The following is a 22,684-nucleotide window of genomic DNA, read 5'->3' as shown; positions in this document are numbered from 1 at the left end:
TAGGAGTCCACTTTTTCTAATTTTGAGAGTTCCCTGAGCGCTTATTAGGTCAAATATGTTATATGATATTCACTATGTGGAAAAAAGTGTAATTAGCTCTTTATCATGTAAGGTCATTCTTTAAATAATGGAAGTCTGAGATGTATTCCCACTGAAGGAAGTAACTTTAGAGTGAGTGAGTGAGTTAGGTTTAACGCCGCTTTTAACAGTATTCCAGTCATATCGCGGCGTGTCAGCTTAATGTGGGAGGAAAGCCCGAAGTGATGCAGGTCTCAGACGTTTACCACTTCGGTGAAACCCACGAGCACGGGTATGGTGCTGACAAACCTAGAAACATAATTGGGGCGAACCGGGATTCGAACCCACAATCATAGGTCTCTGGCGTGCCCAAGGGACGCAACTCTGCACAGCGAATCATGGCGTCAGTAACTTTAGAAACCTCAGTGAAGGTCAATGTCCCACTGCAGATACATGAGTAAGACTTGCCGCTTTGAATATGTTGAATGCTCTGCCTGCTTCTACTGATAGTTAAAAAGCCTTGATGATATGCTGACTGGTAGGGCTGTAACAATTCACCGATACCTACGATATCGATACTTAGCTACAGACAATACTTGAATCGTCAATTTGTGAGATCTCACGATATGCTGTAACAGAACAGGAACTAATAGAGTTACCTCCCATAATAGCAGAAGTAACCTTGTGCCACCTGTATGCATGGCAGAACACAAGCACTTGAGGACTCGCGTACCTTTAATAAACATCCCTTCATTTAAAACTGTTCTGTTCTTGTGGTTTTCTTTGTTAAAGGTTTTGAGATAACAAGTGCAAAAGTGAGTGTGGCTCACTAATACCCCCGACCCGCCTAGTGTGTCAGTAGTTACAAATTAAATAGCTAGGATAGGGTTAGCCTAGGGTTTGAAAAATTCATAAAAAAATGGAAAATTAATAAAAACAATTTTCTTCTTTGGACTGCACCCCTCCATATGACACAGATTATATGTACGAAGGTTGAGATGAATCCACTGAATAGTTTAAGAGAAATCGCGTGGACAAAGTTTTCAGACGGACGTTAGGGTTTGAAAAATTCATTAAAAAATTGAAAATTAATAAAAACAAGTTTTTTCTTTAGACTGCACCCCTCCATATGACACAGATTATATTACTAAGTTTGAGATGAATCCCCTGAATAGTTTAAGAGAAATCGTACGGACAAAGTTTTTGGATGGACGGACAGACGGACGGAACCTTGGTATAACTATATAAATAATAAATAAATGCATGAAGAAAGAAGTTTTACAGCGGTATTTCAGTGATTTCATCATTTCTTCCCATTTGACGAATCGTGATACCAGTAGTATCTTCAGTCCGTATCGAGATACAACTCATATTGCAAGATAACAGGTCATACTCAGCTCTACAGATTAGTAAGTTCACTTGCTGCAACCTACCATGGAGTTTGTCATATCCACATTGAGAGAGGCAGCGGGGTAACAGATCTGACTCCAAGGAGATTGAATCTCATTTCCAGTTGACATCATGCCAGTGACATAGATTTGAGACCATTCACGCTCTCACAGCATGTTGAGTGAGTGAGTGAGTTGGACTTAATACTGCTTATAACAGTATTCCAGTTATATTACAGCATGTCAGCTTGATGTGGGAGAAAAGCCAAAAAAAGTCCATAAATATTCCTAACTCAATGGTAGTCAAATACTGTATTCCAGTATTATACTCATCAAGGAATACATTTATGTATGGAGGCCCTTTCCCAGGTTGATTGTACACAACTGTTTCTATGCTTACACAACTGATTTTATTTGGTTACATATTAGTTTGAATAACAAAAAAACACAAAAAAACACACGGCCCGCCTGCACTAAAGGCCATTGCCTGAGAACCAATTCTTTTATTTTTTAAGCCTCAGCATGCAAAACTATCATGCATGTAACTTCAGTAGTTTCTGAGAAAACTTGTCCCCATTTTTACGCAGTGTGCACAAAGATAAAAAGCATGGAGCAAGGGACATAACTCTCAAAAATTAAATTTACGGTACCATTTTTTTAACTCAGTCTTGTGGGGGAGTGACAATAAAGGACACTACTGTTCTCCACAACAAAGCAATCTAGCATCATTTGCTTCAGATGAATCAGTTTCATAAATCACAAGAGCTGATGATGGAAAGCTATTGTTCTAACATGGCAATCCTTGTTGGTAGCATACAGAGGTAATCATGTCGCAATATTCCCGCTACCTTTGATGCCAAATGTGGGGCCCTGAGACGGCTGCCTGACACAGGCGAAGATATTCTTCTTGAGCTGTGATCCCATAGCTTGAGCCAGACCGATGACGGTAGTACTCTTTCCCTCTCCCAGTGGTGTCGGCGTGATCCTACAGCATAATCATATTTATCCAGAGGGAGCACATATGAACGTAGGCACATGGTTTTTCTAGCAAATCAGGTGGCATCTTTTTCTAATGGTTTGTCCTCCCTATACATGTATCTTTAATTTTGCCAACATTGCCCATCGCAAGTTGTTGTCGGCCCTTATTTTTCTCCATTGGGAACTGCCCTTTTCATTTGTACAGAAGCCTAGAAACCACAACTCTGACTGGCTGACTATAAACTTGACCTGATATGACATCCTGTGTAGGCATTGGCAGATGTTGACGGAGACAGGTATCGAATCAGAGTTAAAGATCCTGTTATAATGAGATTAAACATTTTCAAGAATTATTTTAGACATTTGAACTGCATCAACCAGTTCACTAAAACTTGAGCTTCAGAGAAAGATAGATGATCATTTATAAACCACCTGTTGATTCTGACCTATTCTTGACCTTTTAAACTAAACAAGACATCACCACTTGTCAATGTCTTGTTTAGTTTAAAAGGTGGAGACCGACTGGTCAACTCACCCTGTGACCACTACATAGCGTCCATCCTTCTGATTGGCCAATCTCTTTAGCACCTGCAGGGAGACCTTCGCCTTCTTCTTCCCGTACAGGTCGACCTCCTCAGGTTGAAGATTTATCTCCTTTGCCAGGAGCGCAATGTCCCGTGGTGTCTGGGACTGGGCCACTTCGATGTCACTGAGGAGACAAGGTGGAATGAGGATTAACGTCACATTCAAGATTATTGCATTTATGTAGCAATGTGCATACATTGTGTGTAGCTGCTTGTACTAGTCCAGACTAATGCCGGATTTACAGGGCTAGCTCTCACTGTCTTTCGTTTATCAAATTAATTATCAGGTAGGTAAACACATAGTAGTCAAAAACATGATTTAAGATGAAAAAAAAAAGAAATTGAATTGAAACTAGTATTTTTCATATTGTTTAAAACATGCCTGTGTTGATTAAATATTTTTGGTTAATTATCCTACTGTAAAAATAATTTGACATACCAAGTGTTTGCGGCCGAGTTGATGCGTCGCATCCAAAGTTTTCTTGTTAATTTATTATGGGTGTTACATTTCTCACCTTGGCACTGGGGTCTTCAGTTGCAGCGGTAACAAGGTCAGGCTCCATTTGTTGACGCCCTGAAAGTGGATTGAGCAAGTTTAGTTTAACGCCACTTACACCAGAATGTCAGTTAATATCATGGGTTTGTAGGAGGAAAGCATGTAGGACATATAACACTATGGGGAAACCAGTGAGCACGGGTATGGCCCCGATAAGCCAAGGAACAAAATGAGGACAAATCGCAAATTAGAACCCATGATCACATTTCTGGCACATCTTATGGATCTCAACTGCAATCATCAATCTCAGCTGTTGTCATCAATATTTCCACTGTAGTCATTAATATCTCAGCCGTAGTCATCAATATTCACCTGTTGTCATCAATATTTCTGCTGCAGTCATCAATATGTCACCTGTTGTCATCAATATTTCAGCTGCAGTCATCAATATTACAGCTGTTGTCATGAATATTACAGCTGCAGTGAATATTACAGCTGCTGTCATGAATATTTCAGCTGCAGTCATCAATATTTCAGCTGCAGTCATCAATATTACAGCTGTTGTGATGAATATTTCAGCTGCAGTGAATATTTGAGCTGTAGTCATCAATATTACATCTGCAGTCATCAATATTACAGCTGCAGTCATCAATATTTCAGCTGCAGTCATCAATATTTCAGCTGCAGTCTACTACAGAGGACAGTTCATATCCTGGTGTTCACCAATCTGAAGTCCAAGACGATCACCTACACCCTGTCTGTGAGCTGCGCCACTCACCCCAGCTCTCTCCATGGCCCGTTTTGCCTGGTCCACAGTATTCTTCAGCAACATGGCCACGGTCATCGGCCCCACTCCCCCTGGGACCGGCGTGATCCATGACGCCACCTCCTTCGCCTCGCTGTAGTTCACGTCCCCAACCAGCCTCTTCCCGGACTTCTTGGTTGCATCTGCAAGTAGGTCGTGGGCATCACACTGTCAGTGAGTTACACTCAACATCTCCTTGACTAAACCTCACCCGCCTTCATCTTCTGTACCGTCACAGAGCTATAACTCTTATGATAATGATTAGACTTAGTGGTCATTATTAATGATCAAATAAAAGTGGGAGAACCCTTTCCATAATAATAAGAAATCTCTACTAAAAGCAGAGGACATTGTACGATGAAGTGTGTGTGTTCAATCTCTATCAAATAGGGATGACACCAAGTGTTCACGAAAAAGGTGAGCATATCCTGCCCCAATGGTGGCACCCATCACAAACACATGCAAAGACAAGTCAACTGTTCCCAGATGAACCCAATGGTCCCCTAGTTGTATGTGGCTCCCTACCTGGAATGGAGTTGATGCCGCAGTCCACTACCACAGCCCCTGGCTTGATCCAGTCCCCCCGAACCAACTCAGGCTTGCCAATAGCTACTACAAGGATGTCGGCCTTCTGTACCTGTGGTCATAGTGAGGTCTGGTCAGCAGAATGAAGGGCTAATCGACAGCGCTCTGCCGGGATAGTCATACAAACACAGAGTGTTTTGAAATACCACAAAAATAATACCACACAGAACTTGCAACTGAATGTCATGGTCTACTGTATTGAGGTTAGACTGTTTGTTTGTTTGCTGTTTAACGCTGCACACAGCAATATGACAGCAGTCTGCAAAACATCGAGTCTGGACCAAACAATCCAGTGATTGACATCATGAGCATCAATCCATGCAATTGGGATACGATGACATGCATCAACCAAGTCATTTGAGTCTTGCCGCCTGATCACGTAAGTCGCTTCTTACGACAAGCATAGTTGCCTTTTATGGCAAGCATGGGTTGCTGAACACCAATTCTATCTCTGATCTTCATGGGTGAGGTTAGACTGTCTCTTAGCCACAAAACCCATCCCCAAAACAACAAACACCTCTGCTTTGGGGCCAGCTGTCTGACACAACACTCACCTCTGCCTTGAGGTCAGCTGTCCGACACAACACTCACCTCTGACTTGAGGTCAGCTGTCCGACACAACACTCACCTCTGCCTTGAGGTCACCTGACACAACACTCACCTCTGCCTTGAGGTCACCTGACACAACACTCACCTCTGCCTTGAGGTCAGCTGTCTGACACAACACTCACCTCTGCCTGAGGTCAGCTATCCGACACAACACTCACCTCTGCCTTGAGGTCACCTGACACAACACTCACCTCTGACTTGAGGTCAGCTGTCCGACCCAACACTCACCTTGGCCTTGAGGTCAGCTGTCCGACACAACACTCACCTCTGCCTTGTTGTCAGCTGTCCGACACAACACTCACCTCTGCCTTGAGGTCAGCTGTCCGACACAACACTCACCTCTGCCTTGAGGTCAGCTGACACAACACTCACCTCTGCCTTGAGGTCAGCTGTCCGACACAACACTCACCTCTACCTTGAGGTCACCTGACACAACACTCACCTCTGCCTTGAGGTCACCTGACACAACACTCACCTCTGCCTTGAGGTCACCTGACACAACACTCACCTCTGCCTGAGGTCAGCTATCCGACACAACACTAACCTCTGCCTTGAGGTCACCTGACACAACACTCACCTCTGCCTTGAGGTCACCTGACACAACACTCACCTCTGCCTTGAGGTCAGCTGTCCGACACAACACTCACCTCTGCCTTGAGGTCAGCTGTCTGACACAACACTCACCTCTGCCTGAGGTCAGCTATCCGACACAACACTCACCTCTGCCTTGAGGTCACCTGACACAACACTCACCTCTGCCTTGAGGTCACCTGACACAACACTCACCTCTGACTTGAGGTCAGCTGTCCGACACAACACTCACCTCTGCCTTGAGGTCAGCTGTCCGACACAACACTCACCTCTGACTTGAGGTCAGCTGTCCGACACAACACTCACCTCTGCCTGAGGTCAGCTTCCGACACAACACTCTCCTCTGCCTTGAGGTCACCTGTCACAACACTCACCTTTGCCTTGAGGTCAGCTGTCCGACACAACACTCACCTCTGCCTTGAGGTCACCTGACACAACACTCACCTCTGCCTTGAGGTCAGCTGTCCGACACAACACTCACCTCTGCCTTGAGGTCACCTGACACAACACTCATCTCTGCCTTGAGGTCAGCTGACACAACACTCACCTCTGCCTGAGGTCAGCTATCCGACACAACACTCACCTCTGCCTTGAGGTCACCTGACACAACACTCACCTCTGACTTGAGGTCAGCTGTCCGACACAACACTCACCTCTGCCTTGAGGTCAGCTGTCCGACACAACACTCACCTCTGACTTGGGGTCAGCTGTCCGACACAACACTCACCTCTGCCTGAGGTCAGCTTCCGACACAACACTCTCCTCTGCCTTGAGGTCACCTGACACAACACTCACCTCTGACTTGAGGTCAGCTGTCCGACACAACACTCACCTCTGCCTTGAGGTCACCTGACACAACACTCACCTCTGCCTTGAGGTCAGCTGTCCGACACAACACTCACCTCTGCCTTGAGGTCACCTGACACAACACTCATCTCTGCCTTGAGGTCAGCTGTCCGACACAACACTCACCTCTGCCTTGAGGTCACCTGACACAACACTCACCTCTGCCTTGAGGTCACCTGACACAACACTCACCTCTGCCTTGAGGTCAGCCGTCCTGGAGTGACACTGGGTGACAGTAGCATGGTTCCACAGCAGGAGGTCGGACATCGGGGCTCCCACGATCTTGCTCCTGCCCAGCACCACAGCTTGTTTGCCCTTCACCTCCACCCCTGCACACACCACCAACTTGACATTACAGGGTTGTATCTAGGACTCCAAACTAAGTGCCCTTGGCACACAAAGTGAGGAATAACCCACAATTTGTCTTCCAAAGAGTCCTTATTTTTCAAGGGTATTTTATTGTGTCATTGAATACAAAAATGCAAACAACACATTAAAGCCTCTTTTTGTTATTGGTCCTGTTTTCAGTGAAATGCAAGCTGCCTCTGCAAAGCAATAACATTTGTTATTACTATAATCACGATAACAACATCATTGGCAAATGTCTTTTTCAAATTTGTGAATTTTTACAGACAATTGCTTCAGATCTGGGGGCAAATATCAGCCTGTGAGCAGGTCTAGATAAATCCCTGCATCATAAGACACTGCCCTGCAAGTGATTCTGACAATGTCTCCCACTAATGCACTATTGTTATCCCCATGCAAGCAATACTAAATTCTGCTGTTTTTATCTGCCTCATGACAGCTGTAACATGGCATCCTCCTGTTTGTCCTCAGCAGTGCTAACCCATTTGTCTCGACATTCCATAACACACATGACACAATACAAGGGAACCCAAGTCTTTCCTCATGCCGAAAGATGGTTTGTTTGACCATATGCAACACATACACTGAAAAATCTTTTACATATCTTAACAAGAGTCATCAGGAGATGACATATCCCCCGGTCTGGTGCAATTCTTAAAAGAAGTTTGGCCACTTTTGGTTCATTGCCATTGGATACCTTCAGTGAAGAAAATAATAATGCTGTTCAGTATTTTTCAATATCTCAAATCATCAAAAAGGCACCAGTTCACCACTAGACTGATCTGTATAGGAAGTTTCATCAAAATTTTCCAACAATTTTGGTGTTCTGCTCTGGAATACCCTCATTTTCAGTCTAAGTCCAACTTGTCGTCTTGGTGATTTTTTTTTTAAATCCCAAAATATCTCCCACTAGACTGATCTACACAGAAAGTTTAAACAAGACTTATTGAATGGTCTTGAAGTTCTGCTCTGGAAATGGAAAACAAATTATTTTCATCATGAAAAATTAGGAAATAAAAAAGAAAGAAAGGAAAAAATCCAAATTATCAAAAGGCACCAGTTCCCCGCTAGACTGATCCTTATAGAAAGTTTCAACAAGAAGGATGGACATGGTGATTGCTATATCCCCCATTTTTCAAACCAGGGGATAAAAGCTGAATATGCTGATATTCAGGACAGAAAATGGAAGTCTTGATGCTAACAAAATGCCTCTCATCAAACAAGCTCAGATACACATGCCATTAACATGATTAAGGGATTAAACAAACCAATATATTTTTAGGGAAGCCCCACTAAACAGCTTTCACATAAAGTCCATCATTGACATATTCACCTGATCTGTGAATGAGGTCCAGACAGCCTCGAGGAGTGCATGGGAGAATACAACTGTCTAGGGCACCGCGAGACAGTCGACCAGCATTATCAACATGGAGGCTGAAACACAATAAATGGAGTGTCAGTATTTGTCAGTCAGTGAATGAGTGAATTCTTTTATAATGTTGCTGTCGGCAATACTACAACATCATGTAAATACCAAGTATAGTCCAGGAAACAGAAATCACAAGCAAAGTGATCCACACAATCGGAGTACAATGCCATGCAAGTTACAGAGACATACAATCCTATTCTCCTATTGTCACCTCTTTCGACCGGCATGTGGAGGACAACATATATTATCATACCTTCATGCCAGAATCTGAGATCTGATTGGTCCACATGATCTTGATAAAATACTGTGTATCCCACCTTGGAGAGGAATAAATTTCTCAGCGGGGGAATAAATCTCTTACACCCTGCCAAGAGCAACACAGACTGCACCTGGATTTTTGAGAGGCAAAATAAATCTCTTATACGCTGCTTCAAAGAAAAAAGCGGAGGTAATGAAAGTTATGTGACATAGCACAAGTTAACCTCCGCTCAATCGAAAACCTGTTTTCTATCTATACTGAACTACAAAAGAAACGTCACCATGGATAGATATATGAGAAACCTTATTTGTCCAAACACTGTAAACATACTTTGAGACATATTAAAAATATGAAACTTGGCAAAACTGAACATCAAGGTTGAAATTAAAGTGTCAAATGTTCAACAGAGCATTAGTCTTTGGGAAAATGGCATCACAAGTCTGTATCTTGTGTGTCCGCAACGTGCATTGATGACTGACGTGCAACGTCGATACATGGAATGGGTGAGGCGGTTGATGAAGGCCAAAGGCACTTGAGCCCACACTCTGAGGAACGCCTGACGCAGTTCAGCTGCAGTTGTCGGCCTTGGTCGGACGTCATTCAGCAGTCTTTTAAACTCGTCCCACAGGTGCTCGATGGGATTTAAATAGGGACTGAGGGCAGGCCACTGCATGGTTCTGACGCCATTCTGCTGGAGGAAGTCTCTTGTTGCTCTCACAGTGTGGGCGGTATCATGCTGAAACTCGTGGTAATGTCGTGTGGTCTCAAGACTTGATCAATGTACCCAGCTGCTGTGACACCATTGCCTCTCCCAGGACTGATGTTCTGGAAGACCACAGGGCCGACCCTCTGTGCAAGATCAATTCCACCCCACACCATGATGTGGTCCACCCCACGAGTCTCTCTCAACAACACAAGCATCTGAATAACGTCCCCCACAGCGTTGACAATCTCTCTCTCTCTCTCTGTCTGCCATATGCTGTTGAGATATAGTAACGTCTCTCATCTGAAAAGAGGACTCTTCTCCACTGTTGGTGGCGCCAATGCTAGTGCTGTGTTACCCACTGAAGACGGTCCCAGCTATGACGTGGTGTCAGAATGGCTCCTTGGTGTGGCCTCTCACAGTGGTGTCTGCTCGTCAATCGTTGACGCATGGTGTCCGCACTAATGTGTCGCTTGTGTGTCCCAATGATCCTTTGAGCAGTTTCCACAGCAGTAACAAAGCGATCTTGAAGATGCTGTTGCACAATCTGAAGATCCTGATGTCGGGTGGTGATCCTTGGTCTTCCACTACGGGGTCGGTCATCTGTAGTGTTGGTGGTCTGTATATGGCCCTTACTTGGACTTGAAATGCATTGGCTACTTGCCGGGCGGTTTGTTCAGCTTACAATCGTCCAAGGGCTTGGTGTCGCTGATTTCTTGTCAGTCTTGGTATGTGGTAGCAATTCAATAAGGACTGAATGTTATCCGATCTGGGTGGATTTTTATAGGGCGAAAAATGGGGGAACGTATGTGCATTTCAATTTGCACGGAACTCACGTGCATCGGGTTACCATGGCGGTTGCCGTGATGCATATTGGCGATCGGTTTTATCGTCATCTGCTTTGATTTTTTTATCATCAAATTTCATTTTTCTGGACAAGGTAATGTAAATTTTTAGAAACTTTGACAAAAATTACACAGATATTTAAATGACAACTTTTCATGCAATGTTACTTGGGATGACGCTTCTTCTGCGGTTCAGGATATTTTGAATTTGTTTTAATTCACTTACTATGTCATATTAAAACATGTCAGTAGGATAAATTTGTTGTAGAACCTAACACAGAACGGATAAAACCCCATGTACCCGTCGTGATCCTGCTACAACTTATGTGCCATCATTGTACCACAAAAAGCAAAATACTATGACAATTGCCTACCATATTTTGGTACAGCAGTTTGTTACGCTCCAACATTGCAATGTTCTCTACATTGACAGTTAGTGAATGTGTCGATGACAGTGCTGCCTGCATCATTATCTATTCAAGTTTTATGCCATGAACTAAGTCCATTGTCCAGAGACAAATAAAGTACATCTCCATCACAACATGTCAAGGGGGTGCAAGAGGAACATTTCACCATACAGAGTTGTGTCCCTTAGTAGTATCATGATATGATAAATCTTAGGGGGTACAAAATCTACCCCAGATATGATGTGATGATGCTAGTTGGTTGTGGTCAAATTTACAACCTGAATCCCTTTGGGATCTCCTTCCACACACTTGAGTAGGGTAATACCGCAGAGTTCAAACAAAACTTGAGTAGGGTAATACCGCAGAGTTCAAACAAAACTTGAGTAGGGTAATACAGCAGAGTTCAAACAAAACTTGAGTAGGGTAATACAGCAGAGTTCAAACAAAACTTGAGTCACCACATTTAGGCATTCTGAAGGCCTTTCAAGGTCATGATCCTACTGTAGCAGCTAAGATTAGAATGGCTCCAATTCACAGCCCATGATTGCTAAGATTAAGGCCTTTTTTTTGGTATGTATTGAATCATAAGGCCCTGTCAACTGATATATTCAAATTTAAGGACTCTTAAGGCATTTTATCAAATCTTACAGCCTTTTCAAAGGAGATTCAAATATAAGGAGTTTTTAAGCGTGTGTTATAGAGCATACAATACCCACCCGTCAACATCCTTCACCTGCAGTATGGTATTTGTCACCAAGTTGGCATCGACTTCATTGTCTGTGTCCAGAGGGAGCTGGAATACAGGAATGCGGGTTAGTCGTCCAGGATACAGAGGCATCTCACAACTTGTCTTTGACAGGCATTTACAGCTTGAGACACAGGATACATACAATGTTTGAAATTAATCATTTCAATGTTGGGGTCCTTCTTATAACTCTATACAATTAACACTAGCACTTGCTCAGGTGAAATGTTTATTAAAGATCTATCACAAGATGCCGTGGCTGTAATAGATGAAGCGTCAAGCATAGCTCTACCTGTACAATGATTCCATGGACGTCGACATTGTTGTTGAGATCTTCTACTGTCTTGATAATCTGTAGAGAAACAGGGTCATGAAGGAGATGCTTGTCACTCAAGTCTGGGCTGCTTCATAATTACATGAAACTCAAATTGCATGTGGCCAAAACTTTGAAGGTTCCACAAAATGATATGTGGAGCTGTGTGGCTATGTCACAGTCTGCTTGGGTTCAAATTCCAGATACACCCCAGATAATGATGCCTGTTGCCATGATACCAACATTGGTGTTGCCGAAAGTGTAAATATACCCAGCCTGCATCAAACTGTTCCATCCTTCCACGTGAAGCTAGCATGCAGTGATATAACTGATACTGCATAAAATTGCTTCAAAGTGAAGGCAGTGATTACATGCATTGGTTGCTGGGGTATTTTACTCACCAAGTTGTGAGTGAGTGAGTGAGTGAGTATGGTTTTACGCCGCTTTTAGCAATATTCCAGCAATATCACGGCAGGTGAAACCAGAAATGGGCTTTACACATTGTACCCATGTCGGGAATCGAACCCGGGTCTTCGGCGTGACGAGCGAACGCTTCAACCACTAGGCTACCCGACGGGCCCCTCACCAAGTTGTACTATACCATGTATGTAAGGGGCAGTGGGGTAGCCTAGTGGTTAAAGAGTTCGCTTGTCACGCCAAAAGCCTGGGTTTGATTTCCAATGTGTGAAAACAATGAGTACAGTGTGTGAAGCCCATTTCTGCTGACCTTGTCATGACAATGCTGAAATATTGCACAGAAGCAGTGTAAAATAATCTTTACTCACTCACGTATATAGGACTTGTTGAAACAAATTTCTTGTTCCTCATGATCAACCTGCCCTAAAGTTACCCCAATCCCTTATTGTTTGCTCAGGTATATTTAAGCACTGTTAAGAAAAAACTTTTTCAACTAAAATTTCGCTTTTGCACCAGAATTTTTATGGTGTTTATGGTGTGTCTGATTCACAGAGTAACCTCAGCATGGTAACACTGGCCCTGGGGACCATCTTTTCATACTTTCAGAAGCGGGGAGCTTGGAAAATAAGGGCAGGTGTACATCACAATTAGGTTTACTATAATAGATTTGTGACGAGCTGAAAGATAAAATACTCGTCAGTTTTGAAAAACATGAAAAACATGAAAAACATGAAAACATTTTTTTACTGGACTATTCATGCTAATAGGTAATTCAATACTGTATTGATGACAATATGTGGAAGATATTGAAAGTTTAACCTTATTAACGCATATTGCATACAATGGTGCTACTATAATGTAAAACATAATGATAAAGCATGAACATCATAATATTGCCAACATTCTTTACGTTGAACTCACAAGGTCAAACATTTATCAATTTCTTTATAATCGTAACTGTAATCCTCTCTATCTTATGATTCTTATCATTGCATCACAATTACATTATTATTGTCAGACGACATATTGATGATTAAGTTTACTGCACTACTATATCATGTATATGGCCAATTGTACTAACATAGATACCTACTAATACCTACTTCATTTTGTGTGGCAGTTCGGGATATTTTGATGTGTCGAGCGTCCACGCCAACCTCGGCCGCCGACTTGAGCTTCATGTTGATGTAGACATTTGAATCCTCTCTCCCACCAACCTACAAAATAGTTCATATCATGTATAGACCTCAAAACAAATATTTATAGGTAGCATCTGATAAAGACAACTCATCTATTTAGACAATCACAGCAGAGCCACTTAAATACTTACATGGTTGATAGCATAAACAAAGGATTAACGTTCTCATGGCAAAATCGCCCCGTCAGTTTGTAAATTGTAGCCACCTATCTTTGGATGGCTCTCACAATCATGGCGTTAAATTTTAACTCATTCCCCTCCCTTAAAAATCATGGGGTACAGACCTCCTCTGCTATGGTGGTGAGGTGAAATGGGGTTTAACATCGTGTCCAAGATTATTGCACTTATATACCGACATGCATGCATGTGCGTGTGGCTGCTTGTACTAGTCTGGACTAATGCCGATTTATAGTGCTTGCCCACTGAGATACCATGCCGCAGTTTAACATGAATACCCCACTTAGACAGTATACTGACTCTGAGCCAACCAGTCCTGTTTTAGCTCCTTAATACCGAGCACCAGGCAGGGTAACAACAAGTACCATCTTTTAATGTGTTTTGGTATGATGCAGACGGGGATCAAACCCCGGACCTTCTGCACTCCGGGTGGACGCTCAACCACCAGACCACGGAGGCAGTCCATCTCCCCTGGAATCCCTCTAGGCACCGACCTCCTCTTGGAAGAGTACGGGGCACCGACCTCCTCTAGGAAGAGTACGGGGCACCGACCTCCTCTAGGAAGAGCATTGGGCACCGACCTCCTCTAGGAAGCGCATGGGGCACCGACCTCCTCTATGAAGAGCATGGGGCACTGACCTCCTCAACGAAGAGCATGGGACACTGACCTCCTCTAGGAAGAGCATGGGGCACTGACCTCCTCTAGGAAGAACATGGGGCACCAACCTCCTCTAGGTAGAGCATGGGGCACCGACCTCCTCTGAGAAGAGCATGGGGCACCGACCTCCTTTAGGAAGAGCATGGGGCTCCAACCTCCTCTAAGAAGAGCATGGGGCACCGACCTCCTTTCATAAGAGCATGGGGCACCGACCTCCTCTAGGAAGAGCATGGGGCACCAACCTCCTTTGGAAGAGCATGGGGCACCAACTTCCTCTCAGAAGAGTACGGGGCACTGACCTCCTGTAGGAAGAGCATGGGGCACCGACCTCTAGGAAAAGCATGGGGAACCGACCTCCTCTAGGAAGAGCATGGGGCACCGACCTCCTCTAGGAAGAGCATGGGGCACCGACCTCCTCTAGGAAGAGCATGGGGCACCAACCTCCTTTGGAAGAGCATGGGGCACAGACGTTTCCCCAAATTTCTAAATATGATACTCAAGATCTTTTCTAAACCAGAACACCCCATTGAGAGACATGTGGTGGCCATAAACTTTCCTAGTTCTGTAAAGGGATTAGTATCAATGCAAGGTCAGCAAGGTCAGATACCATTTCCTCATCACATAAAGCAAGCTGACATCTGTGGAACAACTCAACAGACAGTTACATAGTCTGTCAACAGAAGGCACATTAATTGTTCCACATTTGTTTTCTCTAAGCATGGTGAGTTAGGGACCTACTTTGCCCTGGAATCCTAAGGAAGTGGCCTAAGATGACCCACCTGTACAATGGCCAAACATGGCACCAGTCCTGGGTACTTCTGCTGTAATTCTTGCACTTCTACCTTCAGCTTACCCCGGATGTCTCTGTAAACACATTCATACATGTATAGCAGCACACAACATGCAGTGCGAAGATACACCAATGCGTCAATGGATTGCGAATTTTTAATTCTCTATACAAGTATCGATTACAATCACACACTAAGTAAAAAGTATCCATTCTTACCTTAAATGCTTTCTTTACTATATGTTACACAAAACAATTACTTGTGAAAATGAGTAGTGAAAACGTCAACATTTTATCTGTTGCGCCATACTTGACACTGCCAACTGTAAATTGTTAGTGTGCCAGGTATTTGGCCATTTTGTCTATGAAAAAGAAATCTTATGCACCACACATAAGAGCACATGCAAGTATCGTGATACATATCAGAGTGAGTGAGTGAGTGAGTGAGTGAGTGAGTGAGCGGGTTTTGGTTTGACGCTGCTTTTAGCAATATTCCAGCAATATCACGGCGGGGGACACCAGAAATGGGCTTCACACATTGTACCCAAGTTGGGATTCGAACCCGGGTCTTCAGCGTGACGAGCGAACGATACATATCAGATCATGAGCAAGGTATTGTGATACGTATCAGATCGCACACTTGGTGTATCGTCCCAGCCTGCACAAAAACAGTGTAAAACAGTACACTTTAAAACAAAGAAACAACCAACAGGTGAACCAATGAGGCACTAAAGTTACTTAATTTATTAGTAAAATGTAGGCTAATGATTTCAGCAGCATCTATCCACTCAACAACCTCCTTAAAGATGGAGTATAATTGATCTGTGATGATTCGTGTCGACATGCATCCTGTGAACATCTTGACACACCAATAGCCACTATGATATGGACCTTCCCTTGAAGTTAGCCTGTGAGGCCTCAAGTTACTGCCTTGGAGCTGTCATATCCCATGTGTTACCAGATAGTTCAGAAAAGCCTGTAGCATATGCTTTGAGAAGACTTGCCTAGAGTGAGCAGAAATATGCACAGATTGAAAAGCAGGCGCTCTCCCTAATTTTTTCTCGAGAGACATTTTACACTTGACACAGATCACAATTCATATGACATCCAGTTCAGGAAAACAGAATTCTGATCTCTCACATCTTCCACTCCGGAACAACGATGGTCCAGAAGAAACCCCAGTGTTCCACTTCACGCAAGTTAATAAGCTACCAGCAACAGCCGCAGACATATCTGAAGCCACGAAGAAAGATCTTGTTTTGTCCAAGGTGTTTGGCTACACGCCATACGGATGGCCTGTCACATGCAGAGGATGACATGAAACTCTCTCAGCATGAACTATTGTGCTATGGGTGTCGTGCTATGGGGACTACGGGCCATCTTTCCCCCTACTCTTCAAAACCGTGTCCTGGATGAACTGCACAGTGAACATACAGGAAGAGTTATAAGGAAGAGTCTAGCCAGAGGCTTTGTGTGGCGGCCAACATTGGATGAAGATATAGAAGCAGTGGTGAAGTCATGTCGACAGTGCACTGAAGTCAAAGACACTGTATTGTCACACCTTCACCAGCTCCCCTATAAGGCCGCTTCTGCACTGGTAGAAGTAATGTTATGATGTGCATGATGAGTGTAACGAAGTTCTGGAAGAAGCATGGCCAGAGACAGTATAGGGGAGATAACTCTCCCTAGCAAGCTGCTGAGTGAAAGCAAAATCAGTAGTTGACATACTTGGTCGATGTACCCTATCCGGTAAGACTAAAATTTTCTGTTGGACTTGAAACCTACAAAAAGTGGGTTTGTTAGAAATATGTAAAATGTCTGTCAAAATTGATCAATATTGTAGAAAATTAGTTGGTATTGCCAGGGTTCAAACAATTCTTGTGTCAAAGTGACAATTGCACAGATGAGGTGAGGTGAAATGGGGTTTAACGTCGCGTCCAAGATTATTTCACTTGTATAGCAACATGCATGTATGTGTGTGTGTTTGTGTGGCTGCTTGTACTAGTCCGGAATGATGCCGATTTATAGTGCTAGCTCACTGAGATACCATGACACAGTTTAACATGATTACCCCACTCAGACACAGTATACTGACTCCGAGCCGACCAGTCCTTGTTTTAGCCCCTTAATGCCGAACGCTAGACAGGGTAACAACATGTACCATCTTTTGACGTCTTTAGGTATGACGCGGTCGGGGATCGAACCCTGGACCTTCCGCTCTCCAGGCAGACGCTCTACCACTAGACCACGGAGGCGGTCTAATTGCACAGATGAAATCATCATGGAAGGGCCAGAGTAAGTTCAGTGCTCCTGCTGGCTCTTGAAACTGCCAGTCCTGGTGGACTGGTAACTCTAAAAATTACCAGTCCCCACTAATATTTGTCAGTCCCAACTTTCAACAAATAAAAAAACATAAGAAAATTACCTGGTTATAATTTTTTCAACATCATGTTCAATGCAATGATATCATCTCTGAAGTAACTCAGTTTGATTAACACGTTATTCACATGAAGTTCTGTCACAATTTTTTTTATATTTCAAGACGAAGTCACTACAAATATATTTTTAACCTTGAAGCAAAGCAAAATGTCATTTCCTTGCACTAAAAATCAACCAGGGGAAACAAGCTGACTTCGTTCGAAAAATATACTTAAATGAATATCACAGATTTATAAGGTACTTTAATTGCCGATCCACAGAGACTGGCACTCACATGAATTACCGGTCCGAGCCTAATTTTAATGTAAAAAACTGGTAGTTCCCTGCACCTTAATGCCGCACAGACATATTTTTTTTCAAAATACCTTGTGATGGGATTGTTCTTTATGTGAAGCCAATAGTAGATGGACTTTCCCACAATGAAGTTGGTTGAAGTGATGAATATGCCTACGGAACAGAATTTCAACGAATTGATATCTTTTTCATTAAAAAGTATTTTCTTTGTTTTCAAATGTAGAAATCTGAAAGGGCACACATTAACATCTTCATGAGTGCCATCAGCATGCTGTGACATGCAACTGCAGTTGCGAAGGGTTCAGTCGAAGCTGCAGCCTTAGAGATGGCCTCAGGTAGAAAAAACTTGTTATCACGGCAGTAGATGAAGGAGAAAGACAAGTGTCATGAGATCAACATGGGAAGAAAGTACAGGAGCGATTGGATCCAATACCAACTAGAGAATTTTCCGTACGTCTGCAACAGAAGGTTGAATTAACATAGACGTTGACGGTACATCCTCTCGAAGGGACCGAGCAGTCGAGACAGAAATGTCTCCCATGAGAAAGCTGCTAGAAACTCCATCATCATCGACAGACAAGATAGGAAGCGAGGGGTTAACGATCTGCTGATTGTACCCATGTGGGGAAATCGAACCTGGGCCCTCGGTGTGACGAGCAAACACTGTAACCACTAGACTACCCCACTGCCCTTGACACACTGTGAACAAAGCGCATATGAACTGCAGCGATGAACCAACAATCTGAGCAGGCATCACGGGGGTCGAAAGGGGAAAAAACCTGTCTGTAAGTCAAGCATGAAAGTCGGCACATAGTCTCTTCGTCCGTGTTGAAAAACAACCCGAGGAAAAGAAGTCTTAAAATCTTCAAAGAAGGAAAATGATGATTTTTTCCCCCTTTTTCTATTATTTTTTGTTGTACACGAGGCTATAATAAATTAATTTTCAGATTCTCATCCAAAAAAGTTAGGCATTTGACAAAGTATGCATGTTAGTCCTGTTATTACAAATCTGGTTATAAAGAGTGTTCGTTGTATAATGGGACTTATTTTTTTATTGATTTTATTAAAAACTTCAAAAATTACCGGTACTGTTTACATTATTTCGGCAGATCACTCCTACTCACTGTTATTTACAGCAGTGATGATCAGAAACTGACGTCAGTTGACAGAGAATGAATACATATATCCTAAATGCCATATTTTGACTCGTTAAAAGTCATATTTGTTGTAGTTTGACTATTACATGTCAACATATTCATTTCGCAAACAAATTAGCAAAAACGTGGGAAGGCTCTAACGGTGACCTGCCAATTTTTCCGTACGTAAAACAACATTCCAGCTCTATATCCAAGTGCCACATTTATGTTTTATTATTATTTATTTATATTACTAATCTATAAAGCTGCAAATAAAATACCCCAAAATTGGAATATATCATTGCTGGGAAAATAAGTTTCAGATACAATTTCTTCCTATCACTGCATCAAAATACCTTCAAGTTATATTATTGGGTATTTTTTACTGAGTCACCAGTAGATTTTAATCTCTGCATAGAACACAATGCCTAGCAGAACAGGAAATATAATCATCATGTCTAGTGCAATTTTCCCATTTTCAGTGACCAAGTTTGTTATCGCTCTTTAGTTCGTTCCCCTGAAGTGATATGATTTAGTTTTTGTCTGCGGATAGCCTAATACTCGACACCCGTGAAGATTCCGGTGTAGAATAGGTCTTCAGCAACCCATGCTAGCCCTAAAAGGTCACTATGCTTGTCGTAAAAGGCGACGAACAGGATCGGATGGTGAGCTCGCTGACTTGTTTGATGCATGTCATCGATCCCAATGGTGTGGATCGATGCTCATAATATTAATCACTGGACTGTCTGGTCCAGTCTCGATTATTTACAGACCGCCGTCATATAGCTGGAATATTGCTGAGTGCGGCATTAAACAACAAACCAACCTAATACTCGAAATGTAGCAGTGTAATGTCAGTGTGTGTGTTTGAGGGAAAGCAAGGGGAAATAACTCTCAGCATTCAGCATTGCGTTAGATTATTTACTAGACTATGGAAGTCCTCAGATAAGAGCATCTGCGCATGTGTCGTGCATCTTGACCGCTGCCAGGGGAGTGAGTGAGTGAGTATGGTTTTAGGCCCCTTTTAGCAATATTCTAGCAATATCACTACGGGGGACACCAGAAATGGGCTTCACACATTGTAACCATGTGGGGAATCAAACCCGGGTCTTCGATTTGACGAGCAAACGCTTTAACCACAAGGCTACCCAACCACCCTCGCTGCCAAGAGAAAAGCAGCAGGGCGTCCCAATGCATCAGTTACACTCTGGGGCACAGCAGTGATCCTCAATGATAATCTGCTGCTGAGGCTGGTGCCTCAGTATATGGTCTCTGCCAATATGCACCAATAAATCACAGAAATTATTGGCAAATATTGCCATGCCAGCTATGCTTGTTCAAAACTGATATGGAATATTGTGAGCAGAGTAGAGAAACCATAATCTATACAAACATGTATTCTTGTAGGATGGACAGAAGGATGGAAGGATGGACAGAAGGATGGAAGGATGGACAAAAGGATGGAAGAATAGACCGATGCTCAGCTGGTTGGTTGGTTCGTTGTTTTATGCCGCACTCATCAATATTCCAGCTATATGATGGCGGTCTGTAAATAATCAAGCCTGGACCAGACAATCCAGTGATTGATATTATGAGCATCAATCCACGCAATTGGGATCGATGACATGCCTCAACCAAGTCAGCGAGCCTGACCACCCGATCCCGTTACTCGCCTCTTACGACAAGCATAGTCGCCTATTACGGCAAGCATGGGTTGCTGAAGACCTATTCTACCCCAGATCTTCACTGGTCGACCAATGATCGAACATGAATGTCCGGGTTATATATAGCTAATAAATTAGTTTTCACACTGTTGAAGAATTATATTGATACTCATACACAACAAAACACATTTCAATTATAATTATCTTTACTTTTCCAAAATCATTTTATTCTATTAGATCAAAACCAAGAACTGTACTCGTTTTTTAGTTATACACCTGAATAAAAGAGGCCTCTCCCAATCCCATTTATTATTATAACCTTGTTTTGAGTCCAGTAGATACTGTCTCCTACATAACGCCCGTGCTAAGTCACACTGACTTAGTGCAAACTTTTAAGCTGTCAGTTAGCATGCTGCTAACACGCTGAATCAAAGTGACAAACGAGCTGATACTATAGTGGGTCAAGGAGGGGTCAACCTTCCAGGTGTTGTTTTTTTTGGTTAAAAACGTCGAAAAAACAAATCGACATAAAATGCAATATTCGTATGCATATAGACAAGAGTTCTGGACATGTGACCAACTATTCATGTACTCACGCTGACGCTTCCTTCCCGCTTAACACTTGGGCCATTGTTGAGCTGAGCGACAAACGATCACAAACACTCTGTACCTCGTGGTGGAATACCAAGGGCAGATAACTCTAACCGATTACTGGGCGGGTTGAATCAGTTTCAGTTCATCAGATGTGGTTCAAGCCGCTCTGAACTGTGGTAGATAAGTTGACGTGATATCTAGGTCAGTACCCACTACACACGGATAAAGATATATTGAGCAAGTTTTTTATATATAAAACAGAGTCCAGATATTCGTGCTTGGGAGAGAGAGAGACCGTAAATACAGTAAACTACGTTTATAACGAACACGCTTATAACGAACTGACGGATATCACGAACTTATTGTTTTTTGACCCGACCATTTGCTATACATATGCTGTATATGCTTATTAATAACGAACTACGGTTACAACGAACTGAAATTAGTGGTCCCCTTGAGTTCGTTATAACCGTAGTTTACATTGTTTCCCAATAGATTTTTGAGCTGTTAAAATGGCAATGGATTCGGCTGTAAAAATGGAACTATAATTAGAGAGATTTGTTTCATTGTGGAATGAGCAAAATGCTGGCTGGAGCCACGATGGGGTCCGGCAGTTCAGACATGGCAGTGATGAATGTCGGGCCGAATCGCGGCTCTCGGCTAAGCAACTTTACGACAATTTCTTGAAGCGCAAAACGCTCTCATTTCCGTACATCACGTGTCATGGTGGCGGTGTAGTTTAATTTAACTGTTCAGCACTGAGAAAAGACAACCTGTTCTATGAATCGAGTGTGATTTTGTGTCTCTCATGGTGCACATGAAACTGATGACCTCGTGAAGTCTGGAAGCGCCTGTAAAATCCACATCCAAACATAATGTACATGAATATTTTGGGGGGATATGTTTTTGTATTTTTTGTTATAGTGATATAGCAGGGTAATTTGTTACCTTTATTTTATTATTGTTATTCACATCATTTTTTTCTTACATAATCGTCATAATCATCTATATGTCCATTGTTTGTCTTGTCTACAGTTATTGTCAACAATAGCTCTTTAACGCCACCAGATCTCCCCCTTCAACCGTCTGTCTATCTTTAGACATTTGTTTCACACCTGCAGGGCTTCTCTCAGTCTATTTATATCTTGCATTAAGCACTTCCTTTGATGCTTAATGCAATCTGCCTTCTAATTGGCCACCCTGGTCCTCTACAGGTAGCTTCCTTCCATACCTGACTTCCTCCTCACTTCATGTGCTGCTGTTGAGGAGGAAGGATATGTTCTTTTCATCAGGTATGGAATGGCCACTTTTCAATCTGTTTTCATCTGCTTCTGTCTATTTAATTTCTATATT

General features: G+C 42.9%; 1 protein-coding gene across 1 annotated transcript in view; it reads right to left on the bottom strand.

The window, feature by feature from the left end:
- LOC139441963 (C-1-tetrahydrofolate synthase, cytoplasmic-like) overlaps nucleotides 1-21,414 on the bottom strand; it is a 35,578-nt gene extending 14,164 nt beyond the window's left edge. Inside the window, exons 1-12 of the mRNA XM_071222708.1 lie at nucleotides 21,334-21,414; nucleotides 15,197-15,281; nucleotides 13,488-13,601; nucleotides 11,947-12,006; nucleotides 11,626-11,702; nucleotides 8,600-8,700; nucleotides 7,093-7,229; nucleotides 4,795-4,906; nucleotides 4,243-4,412; nucleotides 3,484-3,542; nucleotides 2,920-3,093; nucleotides 2,255-2,391 (exon numbers count right to left, since the gene is read on the bottom strand). Of these exons, the coding sequence (XP_071078809.1) occupies nucleotides 2,255-2,391; nucleotides 2,920-3,093; nucleotides 3,484-3,542; nucleotides 4,243-4,412; nucleotides 4,795-4,906; nucleotides 7,093-7,229; nucleotides 8,600-8,700; nucleotides 11,626-11,702; nucleotides 11,947-12,006; nucleotides 13,488-13,601; nucleotides 15,197-15,281; nucleotides 21,334-21,368 (1,261 nt within the window). The 5' untranslated portion in view covers nucleotides 21,369-21,414. The remainder of the gene's footprint in view (nucleotides 1-2,254; nucleotides 2,392-2,919; nucleotides 3,094-3,483; nucleotides 3,543-4,242; nucleotides 4,413-4,794; nucleotides 4,907-7,092; nucleotides 7,230-8,599; nucleotides 8,701-11,625; nucleotides 11,703-11,946; nucleotides 12,007-13,487; nucleotides 13,602-15,196; nucleotides 15,282-21,333) is intronic.
- Nucleotides 21,415-22,684: the final 1,270 nt, after the last annotated feature.

This window comes from Haliotis cracherodii, unplaced genomic scaffold, assembly GCF_022045235.1.
Source record: "Haliotis cracherodii isolate W230 unplaced genomic scaffold, xgHalCrac1.p SCAF_5, whole genome shotgun sequence".
NCBI classification, from domain to species: domain Eukaryota; kingdom Metazoa; phylum Mollusca; class Gastropoda; order Lepetellida; family Haliotidae; genus Haliotis; species Haliotis cracherodii.
The sequence above is the reverse complement of the archived record's forward strand: the minus strand, read 5'-3'. Positions and strand labels throughout refer to the sequence as shown.